Below are 15,718 nucleotides of genomic sequence, written 5' to 3' on the forward strand. Positions count from 1 at the left end.
GGCTTTGAAGGCCACATCATGAAAATGCTGGGAGCAGGGGAAGCTGGGGGGAGGGGAAGTTAGCAGGACTGGTTGTAGTTTCCATTTTGCTCCCTTGGATCAACCCCCACTCTGGGGGAAGCCAGCCCCCGTGTCATGAGGACATTCAAGCAGCTCTGTGGGGGAGACGGAGGCCTCCTACCACCCACCGGCACCAACGTGCAGGCGTGTGAGCCATCTTGGAAGCAAGTCAAGCCTTCAGATGACTAAGGCTCCATCCAACATCTTGACCGTAACTTGAACGGTGACCCTGAGCCAAAATACCCAGCTTAGCCACTGCCAGATTCTTGGCCCATAGTAAGTATGTGAGGCGATAAATCTTTACTGTTTTGATCCACCAAGTTATATGGCAACAGGTAACTAATACATTAGCTTGAGATGCTGGAGGGAACCAGAAGGCCGGTGTGGCTGGAAAACAGTGGTTAAGGGTAAACAGGGCACAAAGATCAAGTCAGCGACACAGACACCGAGCCCAGGTCGCCTTTAGTCCCTTCTGTGGTGAGGAGATACTATTTTATCTAAGCGTGATGAGAAATTACTGGCATGAAATGATCGATCTTTTCTTTATTTTTTAATTTTTTTTTTACATTTATTATTTTTGAGAGACAGAGGACTAGTCAGGGAGGGATAGAGAGAGAGGGAGACACAGAATCCCAAGCAGGCTCCAGGCTCCGAGCTGTCAGCCCAGAGCCCGACGCGGGGCTCGAACCCACAAACGTTGAGATCACGACCTGAGCCGAAGTTGGACGCCCAACCCACTGAGCCACCCAGGCGCCCCGACCTACCTTTCGAAAACAAATGTTGTGACAAGAGAAGGGGATATTTCTCATCTCACATAAGTGACAGGTTCAGCATCAGGCATAGCTGGATCCAGGTACTCCAACAAAAATTGTAAATCTTACCATCTCCAGCCTCTGCTTGTCTCTCTGTTGGCATCATCCTTGGACAGGCCCCCTCCATGCAGCTGGGTAGATACCCATGAGCATCTCCAGGCTTCCTTGGACAGGATACAGTTGGCAAACACAGGGAAGAGAGTTGAACCCTTTTTTCCGTTCCCAGTGAAAAGAACTCAGTCGGCCCTGTTTGGGCCCTGTGCCCATTTGGGCTGGTTTATTGTGGTGATGACCATCCCGGAACGTGGGGACCGTGACTGGCAGCCTTCCCAGAAGCCCGGGGGATAGGGGAGGGTGAGCTCCCAAAAGGAAAGAATGAAATTCAGGCCCAAAACAGTTAGCCAAGGCTCACTGCGGGCAAGTAGACGTGGGACGGCGGTCTTGTACAATATTTGTACAACTGGATGAAGAATATAGGGTCTTTGGGATTCCATCGTCATTCACCTGTAAGCATCTAAGTGAACATCTGGGCTGATGTGGGGGGGGGTGGGGGTCAAAGTGAGAAGAGACCCCCACGAAATCCAGGTTAACATAACCCGGATGACGACCTCTGCTTAGTGCTAGCATTGTAATTGTCTGCCTCTTCTGGACGCTACCAGGACTGGCGGGCCCTTGGGCTTTCCAGGGCACTCTCGGACACATTTGACCGAGTCAAACCTCTCACCGCCTCCTCCTTTGTTACAGGGATTGCTCGTGGCTTTGCAGTACTGCTTTGCCAATGGAGAGGTACGTCTCCGGAGCGGCCAGCCAGGTTCCGGTGAGGCCGGGGTTGGCCTCCTGCTGTCCCCGCTGGAGGTGGCTGGGCGTGTGATGGTGCCGTGGGGCGGGGTGGGTGCAGTGCCGGGCACGTGTTGGGACAAATTTGTACCCTGAGCACCCAGCAGGGGGAGCAGGAGGCAGCTGAGACCAGTGGGAAAAGGTGTTGGGATGAGTGAAAAGCTCAGAACCCAACCCTGAGTCAGTCAGGGCACCGTAGCTATTTGAGCCTCAGTTTTCTCATCTGTACATTGGGAATAATATCTGTCCCTGCCCTATAGTATTGCCCTGGGCTTGCTGAGCTCCTGGTAAAAGCCCCACACCTGGTAACTATGATGGCTTTTCTTATTAATATTATTGCAAGCATTGGAAAGGGGCTCGAAAGGAGGAGGGCAGGGGCCAGACGGTTCTCTCTCGGCTTTAGGAGTTGGTGGAATTTCCAGGCCCCCTTTCACCCACTAGAATGGGAGCTTCTCGACAGCAAAACCCGCTTCCCCCTCCCTGTTCATTGCTGCTGCCTCTGTCTTCGCGAGGGGGCACCTTGCCCGCCAGGCACGTATCCTGTGCTGCCTTGACACAGTCCTTTCCAGAACACCGTATCTCAAAGTTCTGCCCCCTCGCCCCACTGTCCTGCTCAGCGTCCTGTGCTTCTCAGTTGCTTCTGTCTGCTCATCATCCCCAGTTAGGAGGTAAGTGTCCCAGCGGCGACACGTAGGAGCCACGCAGTAAATAATCACCGAGAGGACACACACACACACACACACACACGGCAGAGTGACTCCAGGGCAGTGACCCGCCCTCTCTCCCCTCCACCCCCACCCTGGCAGGTGAAGGCTGAGCTGCGCAAGCACTGGGTCCGCTTCCTGCTCGCCCGCCACTCCGGCTGCAGGGCCTGGGTCCTGGAGAAGAACTTCCGATTCCTGGGGAAATGTCCCAAGAAGCTGTCCCAGGCAGACGGCAAGGGGACGCTCCAGAAGCCGCAGCCCTCGCCGGGCGGTGGGCAGCTCCTGCACCTGGCCATGCAGGGCCTGGGGGGGCTGGGCGCTCGGCCGCCGCGAGGACACGGGGCCTGGCCCCGGGGCAGCAGCCTGTCCGAGAGCAGCGAGGGAGACTTCACCCTGACCCACACCATGGAGGAGATTCTGGAAGAGAGCGAGATCTAGTCTGGAGGCCCTCCGCCCTGGCTCTGCTCCCCGAGAGCACGGTTCAGAGTCACCGGTCTTCCCCACGCACCCAGGCCACTTTGGCATCCAGTTCACGTCCCAGTCTTGCATGCTGGAGACCTTGAGGGGAGCGTGATCCGGAGGCTGAGCGGGGTCCGGGCCATTAGAGTCAGGCTCAGCGACTGAATGCATAAGTCAAGGGGCTGAAGGAAAACCACAGGAGGAACAGCCTAGAGAAAAGCGTGTTCATTCCCTGGAGTGTCGCTTTTAGGGAGTGCAAAATGCATGTGTACGTGGGCGGGTACGTTGCCAGGGGACCAGATAGAGCCACGCAACAGGGGGAGGGACGGTATGGTATTTATCAAGGCGGGTTGCCAGACTTAGGAGTTCAAATACATAACAGTTACATTTGCATTTCAGATACATGAATAATCGTATTGTAGCAGTATTCCCCTTTATCTGCAACTCAGATGAAGTCCTGCATCCTGTATTTTATTTGGCAACTCCATTGTCAAGGATGCTTTGCAACACGGGTGGGGACAAGGGTGAGGCAGGTGAGGAACGTGGTTTGGGTACAAGATTTCGGACAGTCCTGGGAAAAACACCTCGATTGTCACGATAAGTGATATTTTAACACGACATTAAAAAAATAAACTATAATCCGCAAGCTACAGCGGATGGGCCCTTTATAAACATAACTTTTTATCAGAACCAGGGCCAGGCTGAGAGTGAGGTCAGTTCCTACAAAGGCAGAGTCTGATCCTGACTTTATTGACTATTCTGCTCATCATGGACTTTTTAATATTCGTTTCTATTTTTAAACGGTTGCCCCAAAATATTATTTATCTTGGTGATTGAGGTTTTCTTGGCACTTTCCCCAGGACAGACGAGGGCATAACAAAGCAAAGGGGTATTTGTGGGGGGGTGGGGTCCAGATTTTCCAGAGTTCAGTCATTAAAATACACATCCTCCTAATTTCTCCTTGCTCTCAATGTTTCTGACTTTCCTCGTCCTAGAAAGCTGGGGTCCCAGCACAGCTGGACCAGAGTAGGCACTCAGCACACGTTCATCGGTGACACAGGACAGAAATGTCCTGGGATCATCAGATGCGGGTGAGTCACCCGGGATCCGGCCTCGAATAGAGGGAACTTTTCTTTCCCCAAAGCGTCTGTAAATATGTCCTGCCCTGTCTTCACTCCGCAAATGGCGTGCATGTGGGCACGTGCACGCACACTCACACACACACACACACACACACGCACACACACACACACACACACAGCTTGCTCTTGTCTTGCTAAACATTAAAATAAGTTTATTTAATTTGGTTTGTATGTGGTTGATTCTTTGACATGTGTTTCTTACTGGTGCCTTGAAGGACCCAGTGAGCTGTTCTTGGGTAGAAGTGGAAGAAACAGGGGCACCCGGGTGTGACTCAGTCGGTTAGGCAGCTGGCTTCGGCTCAGGTCACGATCTCACGGTTCGTGAGTTCGAGCCCCGCGTCGGGCTCTGTGCTGACAGCTCAGAGCCTGGAGCCTGTTTCAGATTCTGTGTCTCCCTCTCCCTCTCTCTCTGCCCCTCCCCTGCTTGCATTCTGTCTCTCAAAAATGAATAAACGTTAAAAAAAAAATTTAAAAAAAAAAGAAGTAGAAGAAAGGGCTGTAGCATTAAACCTCCTCGGGGACCAAGAGGAGTGGGCAGAAGGGTAGGGGACAGAGGTCAGAGGTCAGCGGTCAAGAGGGCGGGGAGCAAGTGTCTTCCCTCAGCTAGACCACCCCGTAGGTCATTCACTTTGCTTGTTGCTTTGAAGGTCTGGCCTAGTGGGTCTCAATCCTGGCATGACAATTACCTGAGGAAATTTCTAGAAACACTGATGGCCGGGGCCTGAGCCAGAGATTCTGACGAAATTGGTCTGAATGAGCCTGGACACAGGTATTTTTAGAAGTTCTTGAGTGATTCTGTTTTTTACTGTGGTTAAATATATATAACACTGAATTTGCCACTCTAACCACTTTTAAGTCTATAGTTCAGTGACATTAAGTCACTGTTGTCCAACCGTCCCTACCGTCCGTCTCCAGAACTTTCTCACCTTCCCAAACGGAAACTCTGAGCCCATTAAACAATAACCCCCCATCTTCTCACCTCAGCCCCTGGCACAACCATTCTACCTCCTGTCTCTGAACGTGACGACTCTAGGTACATTAATTATATCAGCGGAATCACGGTATTTGTCTTTTGGTGACTGGCTTACCTCGCTCAGCATAATGTCCTCAAGGTTCATCCATGTTGCAGCATGTACTAGAATTTCATTCATTCTTTTTTGTTTATTTTTGAGAGAGAGAGAGAGCACGAGAGAGCAGGGGAGGAACAGAGAGATAGGGAGACACAGAATCCAAAGCAGGCTCCAGGCTCTGAGCCCTCAGCACAGAGCCCGACGTGGGGCTCGAACTCACGGACCGTGAGATCATGACCTGAGCCGAAGTTGGACACTGAACCGACTGAGCCACCCGGGTGCCCCAAATTTCATTCTTTCTTATGACAGAATATTCCATTGGACGGCTATTTTTTCGATCCATTCATCGGTTGATGGACGCCTGGGTTGCTTCCCCATTTTAGCCACTGTCGAATCACGCTGTGTCAGCATGGCGGCATGAAGGGGTCTGCTTGGGTCTCTGTTTTCAATTCTTTGGATAGATGCTTAGGAGAACGGCTGGATCACATGATCATTCTGTTTAACCAAGCTGAGGAATGGCCAAGCTGTTCTCCGAAACTGCACCATTTTATATTCCCACCCACCAAGCACAAGGGTTCCAATTTATCCACATCCTTGCCAACACCTACTTTCTACTTTTTTGATAATTGCCATCCTAACCGGTATGGGGTGGTAGCTAGGGTGGTTTTAATTTGCATTTTTGTTTTGTTTTTATTTTTGAGAGAGAGAGCACGCAAGCACATGTGAGTGGGAGGAAGGGGCAAAGAGAGAATCTCATGTAGGCTCTACACTCAACACAGAGCCCCACCCGGGGCTTGATCTCACAACCATGAGATCATGACCTGAGCCGAAATCGATGTCCTGGGTGGACGCTTAACCAACAGAGCCACCCAGGTGCCCTCCTTTTCAACTCAAGTGACATGGGTGCCCTGACTTCAGAGAGAAGTGAAAAGCCCCCAACCTGACTCCCCAACAAATCAGATTCACTCGTGGAGGGCTGGGGGGCGGGGTGGGGGTTGGCGAAGGAACCCTGAAGCCCTTTGGCTCAACCCTTGGGCTACCCTGAGCTGGACCCAAGGTCCTTCTTCTCCCCCTGAGCTGGCTCCTTACTTGTCTGATACTGGAGGGGTGTCTTAGGCAGGTGATTGTAACAATAACCCCTTCCCTGACCCTCTGGAGCAGCCGGCCCCTCTTGCCCATGCTGTGCAGGTCTCCACGGTAACCTCACCACCCGGAACAGCTTGTTGGAGGCCCACAGGGCACCCCCTGCAGCCCTCCATCTGCCAGAGAGCAGGGCAATGCTTGCTCCCCTCCCCTCACCCCTCCCCACCCTGGCGGGTGTCTGCAACGGCCATACGTCCTGGTCTCGGAGGCTGAGACAACAGAAATCATTCCTTCTCCCAGTTCAAGAACGACCAGTCAGCTGTGTGCCCAGCTCCTCTCGCATTTACTGGAACCTGCTTACCCAGCAAACCACAAAGGAGCTTACACAGTGGCGGGGGGGGGGGGGGGGGGGAGGGTTGGTAGGACTCCAGCGACCCAATCCTGGGATTATCACGGAGGCCCCAAGGGGCGGGCAAGGGAGAGGAGGTGGCTGGGAGGAATGGGAGGGATGCTAAGGCCTGGGGAACCCCCTTGGCCCCTGGGGAGGTGTGCGCATGCCCGGGTTTCTGTGCGCGGCGGGGGAAGGGGTGAGGGGGACAGGGCTGCGCAGTTGGCATCAGGGTTTCTTCTCCTTTAACTTTTCCTTCACTTTTTGAGGCTCAAATTGGATCAGTCGCAGGATTTCCTTATTGGCCAGGGTCCCCTCGATGAACTCTTCCTCCGTGAGTTTGTCTGTGGGCGAAGGGGGGGAAAACAGCGCCGTCAGGCTCGGCTGTTTCAAGCTGCGGCCGAGCTGACACCGGCCAGCGTGCCCTGTGCGGACGTTATCCAATATGAAAACACAGAGTGTCTGCACCCCCCGAGGGTGCCGCCCCCCAGAGACCCAGCTCCTCCCCGGGGCGCCCTGGGCCTCTCGGTGATCCTCCAGGGTGCATTCCGGTGCCTCAACTTTTCTGGCGGGTTATTAAATATTTAGAACATTTCATAGCAAGCCTTTGCCTTGCTGGTTATTAAATATTTAGAATATTGCCCTAGCCCCGAAGCTTCAAGCCCTGGGGGGGGGGACTTCTGGGAGACTGAGCAAAGCAAACAGAATCCCTGTCAGAAGCAGGAAACAGCATCCACCCAGGGAGTGAGGAGTGACAAGTGAGGGGTCCAATCGTGGTTCCCTGGGAGAGCCTGGCTTGCGGAGAGGTCTCTCTGTCCCCCTCCCAGTGCTCGGGCTGTGGCAGTGCCACTGTGCTTGGGGCTGAGGTCGCTGCAGCTCTTGGTCTGATGGGGAAGGCAGTCCCATGTTGAAAAACCTCTGGAAGGAGGAGCTTCTTTCTGCTTACGGTTCTGGGCACAGCACCTGCTACATGCAAAGCTCGGCTGAACTGAACTGGGTTTCCATTGGCCTATGTTCCATGCCTTCTGGAAATCCTTAGTGCCTTCCCGGGTTAGGATTCAGGGTGATTCCCTGCACAGGTCTGGGTCGTGAAATTTGGGTTGTAAAGGCTCAGCTGCCCCATCAGCCTCACACAGAGCTTGAAACTTCCACAGTCAGAGCCCAACTGTGGAGTGAGGCATTCATTGTCTCCAGTGGGGCCATCCGGAACCAGCCCCCGAACACCACCGCCTCCTGTGACCGTGATGTTCACCTGGGTCAGTTTTCAGGTAGAACAGGGGACCCCCACACGAGGCAGACCTGAGCGATGTGCCAGATGGGGTTAAAGAGCCAGTGGGGGTGGGGGTGGGGTGCCTGGACGGCCCAGTCGGTTGAACCTCGACTTTGGCTCAGGTCGTGATCTCATGGATTGTGGGTTCGAGCCCCGCGTCGGGGTCTGTGCTGACAGCTCGGAGCCTGGAGCCTGTTTTGGATTCTGTGTCTCCCTCTCTCTCTCTCTCTGCCTTTCCCCCGCTTGTGCTCTCTCTCTCAAAAATAAGTAAACAAAAAATTTACCAAAAAAGAAAGAGAGAAAATCAGGTGATGAGGTCCCAGTGGGTCCCAGTGGGCCTGCAGCAAACAGCAGGAAGCCATCAGACCACTATTTGCCAGTCCCTGTCACGTAGTAGGCCTACTGTCCCCTTCTGTCCCTTCACCATCCGGGCCCCCGTGGCCACGTGACTTTGCAGCCCCCCCGCCTGACGCCACTCTCTGCCGCACCTTCCTCTGCGGGTCCCACCTTCTCTGCAGTCTGGTGGCATTCCCGGCCTCCTCCGCATCCCTCCTCCCCGAGCCCGGCCTCCCTGGGCCCTTCCTCAGTAAATCCCTTGCAATCTACTCTAAATCGAATTCCATCTTCTCCGGGACCCAGACTGACTCCCTAGAGTAAAACCAGGTAAGCCGAGATCCCACTTACCGGGGACTCGATGCTAATAGAGCCGGAGACTGAGCCGAAGTCGGCCGGCCCTGTCCTAACCTTGCAGACAGCATCCTTAAGACCGAGTAAAGCACGCCCAAGCGTCTAAGGCGGATAAGCAGCCGTTTAAACAGAAAAAGCTGCTTTGTAGTTCCTCTAAACCCGCCACTGCGTCCGCTCGGCTTAGGAGCTGCTGGCCTTACTCTCCACCACTCGGAGGGCGGCTGAGGCTGGCGACGGAAGATGTCCTTCATAGGCGCCCCACCACCCAGAGCCTTCCCTCGGCCCCAGAGGCTCAGGCAGCCATGGAGCTGGGCGAGCCAGGGGCGTGTGGTGGCATTCCCCATCAGCAGCTTCTGTTCCAGGGCGGGAGCAGAGCTGGGCCCTGCTGACTGCTCTGCTGACCCCCCTCTAGCCGCCCCCCCCCCCAGGCCCCTAGACGGCCCTGCAGTGCATGCTGGGATGGGGTGTCCCCTGCCCCCGACCCCAGGCCCCCAGACTGCCTTGCAGTGCATGCTGGGATGGGGTGTCCCCTGCCCCCGACCCCAGGCCCCCAGACTGCCTTGCAGTGCATGCTGGGATGGGGTGTCCCCTGCCCCCGACCCCAGGCCCCCAGACTGCCCTGCAATGCGTACTGGGATGAGATGTCCCCTGCCCCTGTCCCCAAGCCCCCAGACAGCCCTGCAGTGCATGCTGGGATGGGGTGTCCCCTGCCTGCAACTCCAAGCCCCCAGACAGCCCTGACGTGCATGCTGGGATGAGGTGTCCCTGGTCCTGTCTGGGCACTGGCCCCCGGAAGGATCACTCTGGGGGTCTCCAGGAAACAACCCGTGACTGTAAAACCACAGGCTATGAAGGGGAGGGAATTCACCATCATCTTTCTTTCCAAAGAACCCCCAGATCTTCTCGGTTCGCTTCTCTGGGGTGTTTTCATCCTCTGGAAGGTTCTTCGCGTCCTCGGGACTGATCATTTTGAAAATAGCCTGCAGCAAATAAAGATGAAGGTCTCATCAGAAGGAGAAGCAGAAGCCTGTGTGCCCCGCCCCCGCCCCGGGGCCAAGCATCCTCTATGGCAGAGACTGAAAGGCAGATGTCCAGGCCCCGGGCTGCCCTGCTGAACCAGAATTCACGGGAGTGGGGTCGGGGCGTCTCCACCTCCGAGATCCTCAGGAGGGACAGGGAACATGGTGGAGAAGTGAAGAGGCTGTCGGTTATTTTCTTCCTCCTGTGCCTTTTGCATTTCCCGCCCATGTAGGCACATTACTTTCATTTTATGAAAATATGAGAGGAAGAACTTAAAAGCGTTGTGATGATAAGCCCACAGGAGCCCCCAGGTTGCAGTCTGGGATCCGCTACCTTGAGCCTGACGCCCGGAAGTTTTAGGATATCAAACGGCTTCTTCCGGGTCCACGTGGTACCTTGGTTGCCCAGCCGGGCTGGCTGCATGGTAAGAATTGGTGAGAAGTGTTGAACACTTCCCGTGCCACATTTCCAAACATCTTCATATGTTACCTTCACGACAGCCTCACGAGGTGGGTGTCACTGGCCCCATTTTACGGGTGAAAAAACTGAGATAGTGTGCTAAAAGTCTCCCGGCTAGAAGCAGAGAAGCAGAGATTCTAACCCAGCAGTTTGGTTCTAGAACCTCCACTTGGAGGGCATCCCAGAGGCTGGGGGAGAGGGGAGTGTCAACGAGAACATTCCAAAGCCCCCACCCCCACCCCCACCCCACCCAGGACACAGGAAGCCTCTCATTTATGCTTCCGCTCAGGGGGGGGATCCAGAGAAAGATTTAGATTTAGGCTCCAGGATCCTTCTCGCCTCCCTCTACTCGCGCTAGTAAAGGAGCTCGACGTGTGACGTAGGACAAAGCAGGGCCCGTGACAGGGAGGGGAGACCTGGGCAGGTCTCCCTGGGCTCTGCCAGCTCCGGGTTACTAGGATTCCACCAGCTCAGTAAACCCAGGCCTGGAGGGCAGGCAGGCGTGTTGGGTGGGAGTGGGGGGCACCTTGGAGACACCGAGGCAGGGGCAGTAAGCCTGTGAAACTAGCCTGGAGGGAAGGTCAAAAGCTTTGGGAAGTCTTCTCCCAGGTCCCCCCTCTCCCCCGTCCCTCCCCCGACAAGCTGTAGCAAGAGAAGCAAAAATCCACTCCAGGCAAGAGCCTGGCTGGCAGCGCTCAGGGCCCAGGCGGGCCCAGCAAGTGTGGGTGGGGGGCTCCCTGAACGCCTCTCTGTCCTGAGCCGGGGCGACCATGTGCAGGCCCAACTGCTAAACACCGGCCACCATGCCTGTCTGCCCCACCCTGCTTCTAACTCCGAGGACAGACCGCCAGGGGCTCAGTGAAGGAACATGCCTTACCCCGGGCCCCAGAGATTTTTTCCAAGGCCACGAGAGCTGGGATTAGAACCCATAACTTGGGCCTCCCAGGGCAGCGGCCACGCGATCGAGTGAATTGCAGAACCCGGGCACCACCTTGCACAGCCTCAGCGGCTGGCTGCTACCCCTCCCCCTCTCCCTCTTTCCCTCCCTTCTTTCTTCCCCTCCCCCCTCTCCCTCCCCTTCCTCCTCCTCTTCCTCAAGGAGCAACCAACTTGCAGGCCACGGCTGGGCCTGACCCCCTTTAGGTGGTTCTGAGGACGCGGTCCCTGTCCCAGGCCACCTGCCAACCCAGGGGAGCTGTCTGTGGGTGGTGCCCGGGTGCCAGTGAGGTTCCCACCCTGAACGGGAGGCCCAAGCAGAGTCTGCTGCCTGCGGGCCGCCCTCTTGGCTACTTGGTCTATGGTCTCTCCCTAATCAGGGGGTGGGCCGTGCAAACGAAACCAAGATTACAAATGCACCAAAAAAATGAAATAAAAGACGGAGACATTCTCCCCTCTCACCAGGCACGGAATTAGGGAAATAAAGCAAGGATGTGGGGTAAGTGAGGGGGCACTAAAAAGATTTAGGGAAAAGATACCAAGTGAAGAGCACCTCAAATGACATCATACGGAAAAAATAGAAGCATCCGAATTGCCCAAAAATATGGGGCTACTTATATATTTTTTATGGCACTTCCATTAAGATGGAATTTTAAGCAACTATTTAAAATGGTTTTGAAGAGGATCCATGGAGAGAGAAAACATAACAAAATCGTAACTGAAGAAAGTTCTGATAGAAATCCTACATGGCAATGCCATAGTTCCTAAAATTATTTTTAAATATATAGAGATGAAGGGCTGGGAAGGCATATACCAATATGCTGACGGTCTCTCCCTCTGGATGATGGAATTAAAGGCAATTGCAATTGCTTTTAAGTTTCACCTATTAAATAGGACTATTCTCGAGATACCTAAATTCTTTACAGCAAATGATGTGATGCTGGGCCAGTGCGGGCGGGAAGGAGAGTGAGTTTGTTTGCGGAAGCGCTGGCCAGCAAGGAGCCTGAAGACCCCTCGCTCAGTCCAGAGCACACGGTTGGGGAGGGGGGCGGTGGGTGTGAAAGCAGAGCCCCCCCCACCCAACAGCCCGGGGTGAAGTGGCCTGTCCCAGGCTACGAAAGACCATGAGGACTGGAACCCAGATTTCAGGTCCCTCAGAGCTGGCCTCCTTCTGCTGTGTATTGGAAACATGTTACAGACTTAAAACTAATTGTGGAAGAAGCTGAATATGTACTGTGGAAGGTTTGGAAATACATTTTAGTGGAGGTTGGAAGGATGAATGGAAGGGCACATGGACAGAAGGACAGATGGAAGGAAGGACAGAAGGAAGGAAGGAAAGAAGGAGGGAAGGAAAGAAGGAAAGGAAGAAGGAGGGAAAGAAGGAAGGATGGAAGGAAGGGAGAGAAGAAACCCTGGAGACCCCTCCTCCCGTGCACTCAGCACCCCTGAGCCCCAGAGCTGGGATCCCCGCTCCACCTGCCAGCCCGGCCCCCGTCAGGGCACCCCCACACCCCGGGGGTGGCAGTGGTGGCGGGGGCCCGGACCCCGCCCCCCAAGCCCGTGACCCCGGTCCCACCACGGGGCACTGGAGACCGACCATGACGATCTCCAGCACTTCGTTCTTGCTGATGGCTCCGTTGCCGTCCACGTCGTAGAGGGAGAAGGCCCACTCCAGCTTCTGGTTGGTCTTGCCCGCGGAGGTCATGTGCAGGGCGATGACATACTCCTTGAAGTCCAGGGTGCCGTCGCTGTTGGCGTCGAAGCTTCGGAACACATGCTGGGCGTAGGCCTTGGGGTCGGCTTCGGGGAAGAACTTGGCGTAGATGCTCTGGAACTCCTGTCGCGTGATGCGGCCGCTGGGACAGTCCTTCAGGAAGGACTTGTACCAGGCACACAGCTCCTCCTCTGTGAACTTGGTGTTCAGCTGCAGCTCCTCCAGGATCTCCTTGGACAGGGCCCCGCTTTTGCTGTTCCCCATGGGTGAGGCCGGGCGGCTGGGGTGGTCTCCTGGCTGCAGAGGCGGGTGCTGCTGGAGGCAGAGGAGAAGGTGCTGGCAGATGAGAGGCCGTGTGGCAGGTTCACCCCAGCACTGGGAGGGAGGAGGGGCCGGGATCGGGTGGGGGCGGGGTGCAAGCTCCAAGACCCCCCCCCCCCCACCAAGATTAAAATAAAGAGCTGACAGCAGGTGGCCAATCCATCTCGGCCTTCTGGGAGGACAGGGCAGGAGGTCAGAAACTTCAGAGCCAAAGCCTTGGCCTTCCCTGCTGCCCCTCGTCTGTCCCTCCTCCTCCTCTTCGACTCCAGCTTTCCAGAAGCCATGGGGCTCACGGCCTGTCTTCCCCCCCCCCCCACCCCAAACTCTGAAGGTCCCAGGGACAGGAGTGGCATCTTGCATTGGGCCCTATACCGCAACCCTTAAAAGCCAGGCTCTGGAGCCAGCCCCGGCTCAAACCCCAGCTTTGCAATTTACTAGCTGTGTGACCCTAGGCGTGTTTCTTAACCTCTCTGTGCCTACAGTGCTCCTGAAATTCTTCACCCCCTTCAAAGCTTTCCTCAAATGTCACCTTCTCAGCAAGCTGGACTAGTCTATTTACAATGCACCCTGCTGCCAGCTGTCTGCATGCCCCAAACCCTGCTTTATTTTCCTCCCTTGCAGGTATACCTCCTGATTCACTTTTAATGAGCCCATGTGCTGTCTATGCCTGTGCCAGAACGAAAGCTCCGTGAAGGCAGGGATTCTGTTTTGTTCTCAGCCACATTGCCATTGCCTGAATGGTGCCTGGCAGATTTGGGCTCTTAGTGAATATTCCTTGAGTGACAAGGCATAAAAACAGTATCTACCTCATTGTTATTTTGAGGCTAAAATGAGTTAATACATGCAATGCAGTTAGAGCCTGGCACACAGTCAGTGCTAAATTCATGTTACTTCTTATTCATCTGCAACAGGGATCAAAATCTAGACTGCCTTCAGGGGCCAACAGGTGGAGGAAGTGAGTGAAGCAGGTGAATCAGGTACAAGACAGGTGGTAAGGCCTGTACCACACACAGAAGGGGCTGCCTGTGGTCAAAGCCATGTGAATGTGGTCATCCGAGATGACGGCCCAGTGTTACCAGATTTTTCAGTGCTGACCCCTGGGGTTCCAGAGGATTTCTCAGGAGGCCTTAATGTTGGGGGTGTTTCTGTGTGTCTCTGTTTACTTACTATTTTTTCCCACCAGTTTGTGAGCGCATATGATTTCATAATGGGAGGCCTTTCTTTTTTTTCCTAGAACTTCACTATCCCGTAGCGAGGCGTTTGTTCTCAAGAGCAGTTGGGAATAAGACAGTCACCAAACTCAAAAACCAACCAACCAACAAACCAATCCACCCCAGCCCATGAAAGTGAGGCCACAGGCTTCACCTCTTGCCCTTGAACCAGATGGGGGAGGTGATTAGAAATGCCTGCTCGTGCTGGGCCTGTCCGCGTGGGGCCTGCGGATCAGGAGAGGCAATATTATAGGGAGGAAATGGAGCCCTGAAGGGCATGTAGCCTGCCTGGGTCACACGTTGCTAAACGGCAAAGCCGGAAGGAAAGCCCTGGTCTGCCAGGCTCTCTGTTCGGGGTCTTTTTGTTATATTGCAACTACCTCCTTTCCCAAGGAGGCCTGAGTGAGGGGCTAAGACGCTCCATTTTTGCAAGAGCTGGGGTTGCCCTGGCAGAAGAGGTGGTGGGCAAGGAGACAGGGCCCTGGGTTAACGCAGGAGGCAGAGACTCTCCGCCCCCCCACCCTGGGGCCTTCTGCCCTGGCCAAAGTCAAGGAGGAAGGAGCCAGAACCAGGTGGGAAGCAGCCTGGTACTTCGGGTCCACATTCCTCAGGTTGTCGTACCCAGGAGGGCCCCGCCGCGTGGAAAGGACCACAGGCAGCTGTGTTGATGCTGTTGGGAGAGGGGTCATGACCTGGGGGGTTTGTTTGAAAACCTGTATAAACATCTTCTATCAGAGGGAGAGTTTATGCGTATGCGCCTTAGTCAAACAAGTTGTTGGAGATGATGTATTGTGAATGGGTTTGTTAAGTCTGAGCTGGGGCCATAAACTCTCCTCGAACCCCAGAGGGTGCTGGGGAGGAGGCCGGCCCCCCCAACTAGAGGTCCTCCGTTTGTGTCTCCCCATCCCGGCCTTGCCTCCACGGAAAGAAGCGGTCTCTTCCCAGAGGCCGGGTCCATCCCTCCTGGAGCCAGGAGCTCTATCTTGGCCGCTCACGGGGGCCTGGTCGCCACACTCATGCCACCCCCAACTCCCACCTTCCCTTCCTCAGAGCCGAAGGACAAGATGGCCTTCCCTCACTCATCCTGGAACCGGAGCCGGCAACCCCGTCCGCACTGGTGCCCGGAAAGGGGGTGTGGAGAGGGTGTCCGGGCGGCCCTCCCACCGCTCCCCTGTTGCACTAAATGGCTGTCCGTCTTTCGGTGGCTTGGACTGGAGTCCTGGGGCCGTCCTGTCCCGTCAGCACCTGTCACACCCCACCCCAGTGTGCCGGCACATCCGGCCCCTGACGACTTCCCTGACTTCCACGATACCACCTCCTGCAGGCACTGTCACCGGTCTGGTCCCTGCTTCTGCCCTTGTCCCCAGCAGGCTGTGAAGCCAGCCCCACAGCCATGAAGTAGGCCGTGTGCTCCTTGGCTCAGAAACCCCTCCCCGGCGTGAAAGGTCCTTCAAGGACCAGCAAAGCCCCACAGCTGTCCCCGCCCACCATCCCGCACCTGCCTCCCCCACCACCCGGGTCTCCTTGCCTTCGATCCAATGCCGC

At 55.3% G+C, this 15,718-nt stretch overlaps 2 protein-coding genes across 2 annotated transcripts in view; one reads left to right on the top strand and one right to left on the bottom strand.

Moving 5' to 3' along the window:
* Window positions 1-4,174, top strand: part of GLP2R (glucagon like peptide 2 receptor) — a 53,741-nt gene extending 49,567 nt beyond the window's left edge. Inside the window, exons 13-14 of the mRNA XM_086686544.1 lie at window positions 1,617-1,658; window positions 2,516-4,174. Coding sequence (XP_086542670.1) covers window positions 1,617-1,658; window positions 2,516-2,851 — 378 coding nt within the window. The 3' untranslated portion in view covers window positions 2,852-4,174. The remainder of the gene's footprint in view (window positions 1-1,616; window positions 1,659-2,515) is intronic.
* Window positions 4,175-6,487: 2,313 nt separating this feature from the next.
* RCVRN (recoverin) lies at window positions 6,488-13,007 on the bottom strand. The gene is made up of 3 exons (XM_086686015.1): window positions 12,525-13,007; window positions 9,381-9,492; window positions 6,488-6,899 (listed from the first exon to the last, which is right to left on the bottom strand). Exons 1-3 carry the CDS (start codon window positions 12,903-12,905, stop codon window positions 6,784-6,786), a joined length of 609 nt encoding a protein of 202 aa, XP_086542141.1. The 5' UTR covers window positions 12,906-13,007; the 3' UTR covers window positions 6,488-6,783.
* Between the last annotated feature and the right edge of the window lie 2,711 nt (window positions 13,008-15,718).

Source organism: Puma concolor, chromosome E1 (genome assembly GCF_028749965.1).
Source record: "Puma concolor isolate L17-30 chromosome E1, mPumCon1.1.hap2, whole genome shotgun sequence".
Lineage (NCBI taxonomy): Eukaryota > Metazoa > Chordata > Mammalia > Carnivora > Felidae > Puma > Puma concolor.

Excerpts from the sequence above, each read along its gene's own strand:
- RCVRN (XM_086686015.1), bottom strand. The coding sequence starts at position 12,905 with ATGGGGAACAGCAAAAGCGGGGCCCTGTCCAAGGAGATCCTGGAGGAG. Across the intron at positions 9,493-12,524 it reads AAGTGCTGGAGATCGTCATG|GCTATTTTCAAAATGATCAG; the intron begins GTCGGTCTCCAG and ends TATTTGCTGCAG. Across the intron at positions 6,900-9,380 it reads CTTTGGAAAGAAAGATGATG|ACAAACTCACGGAGGAAGAG; the intron begins GTGAATTCCCTC and ends CTTCGCCCACAG.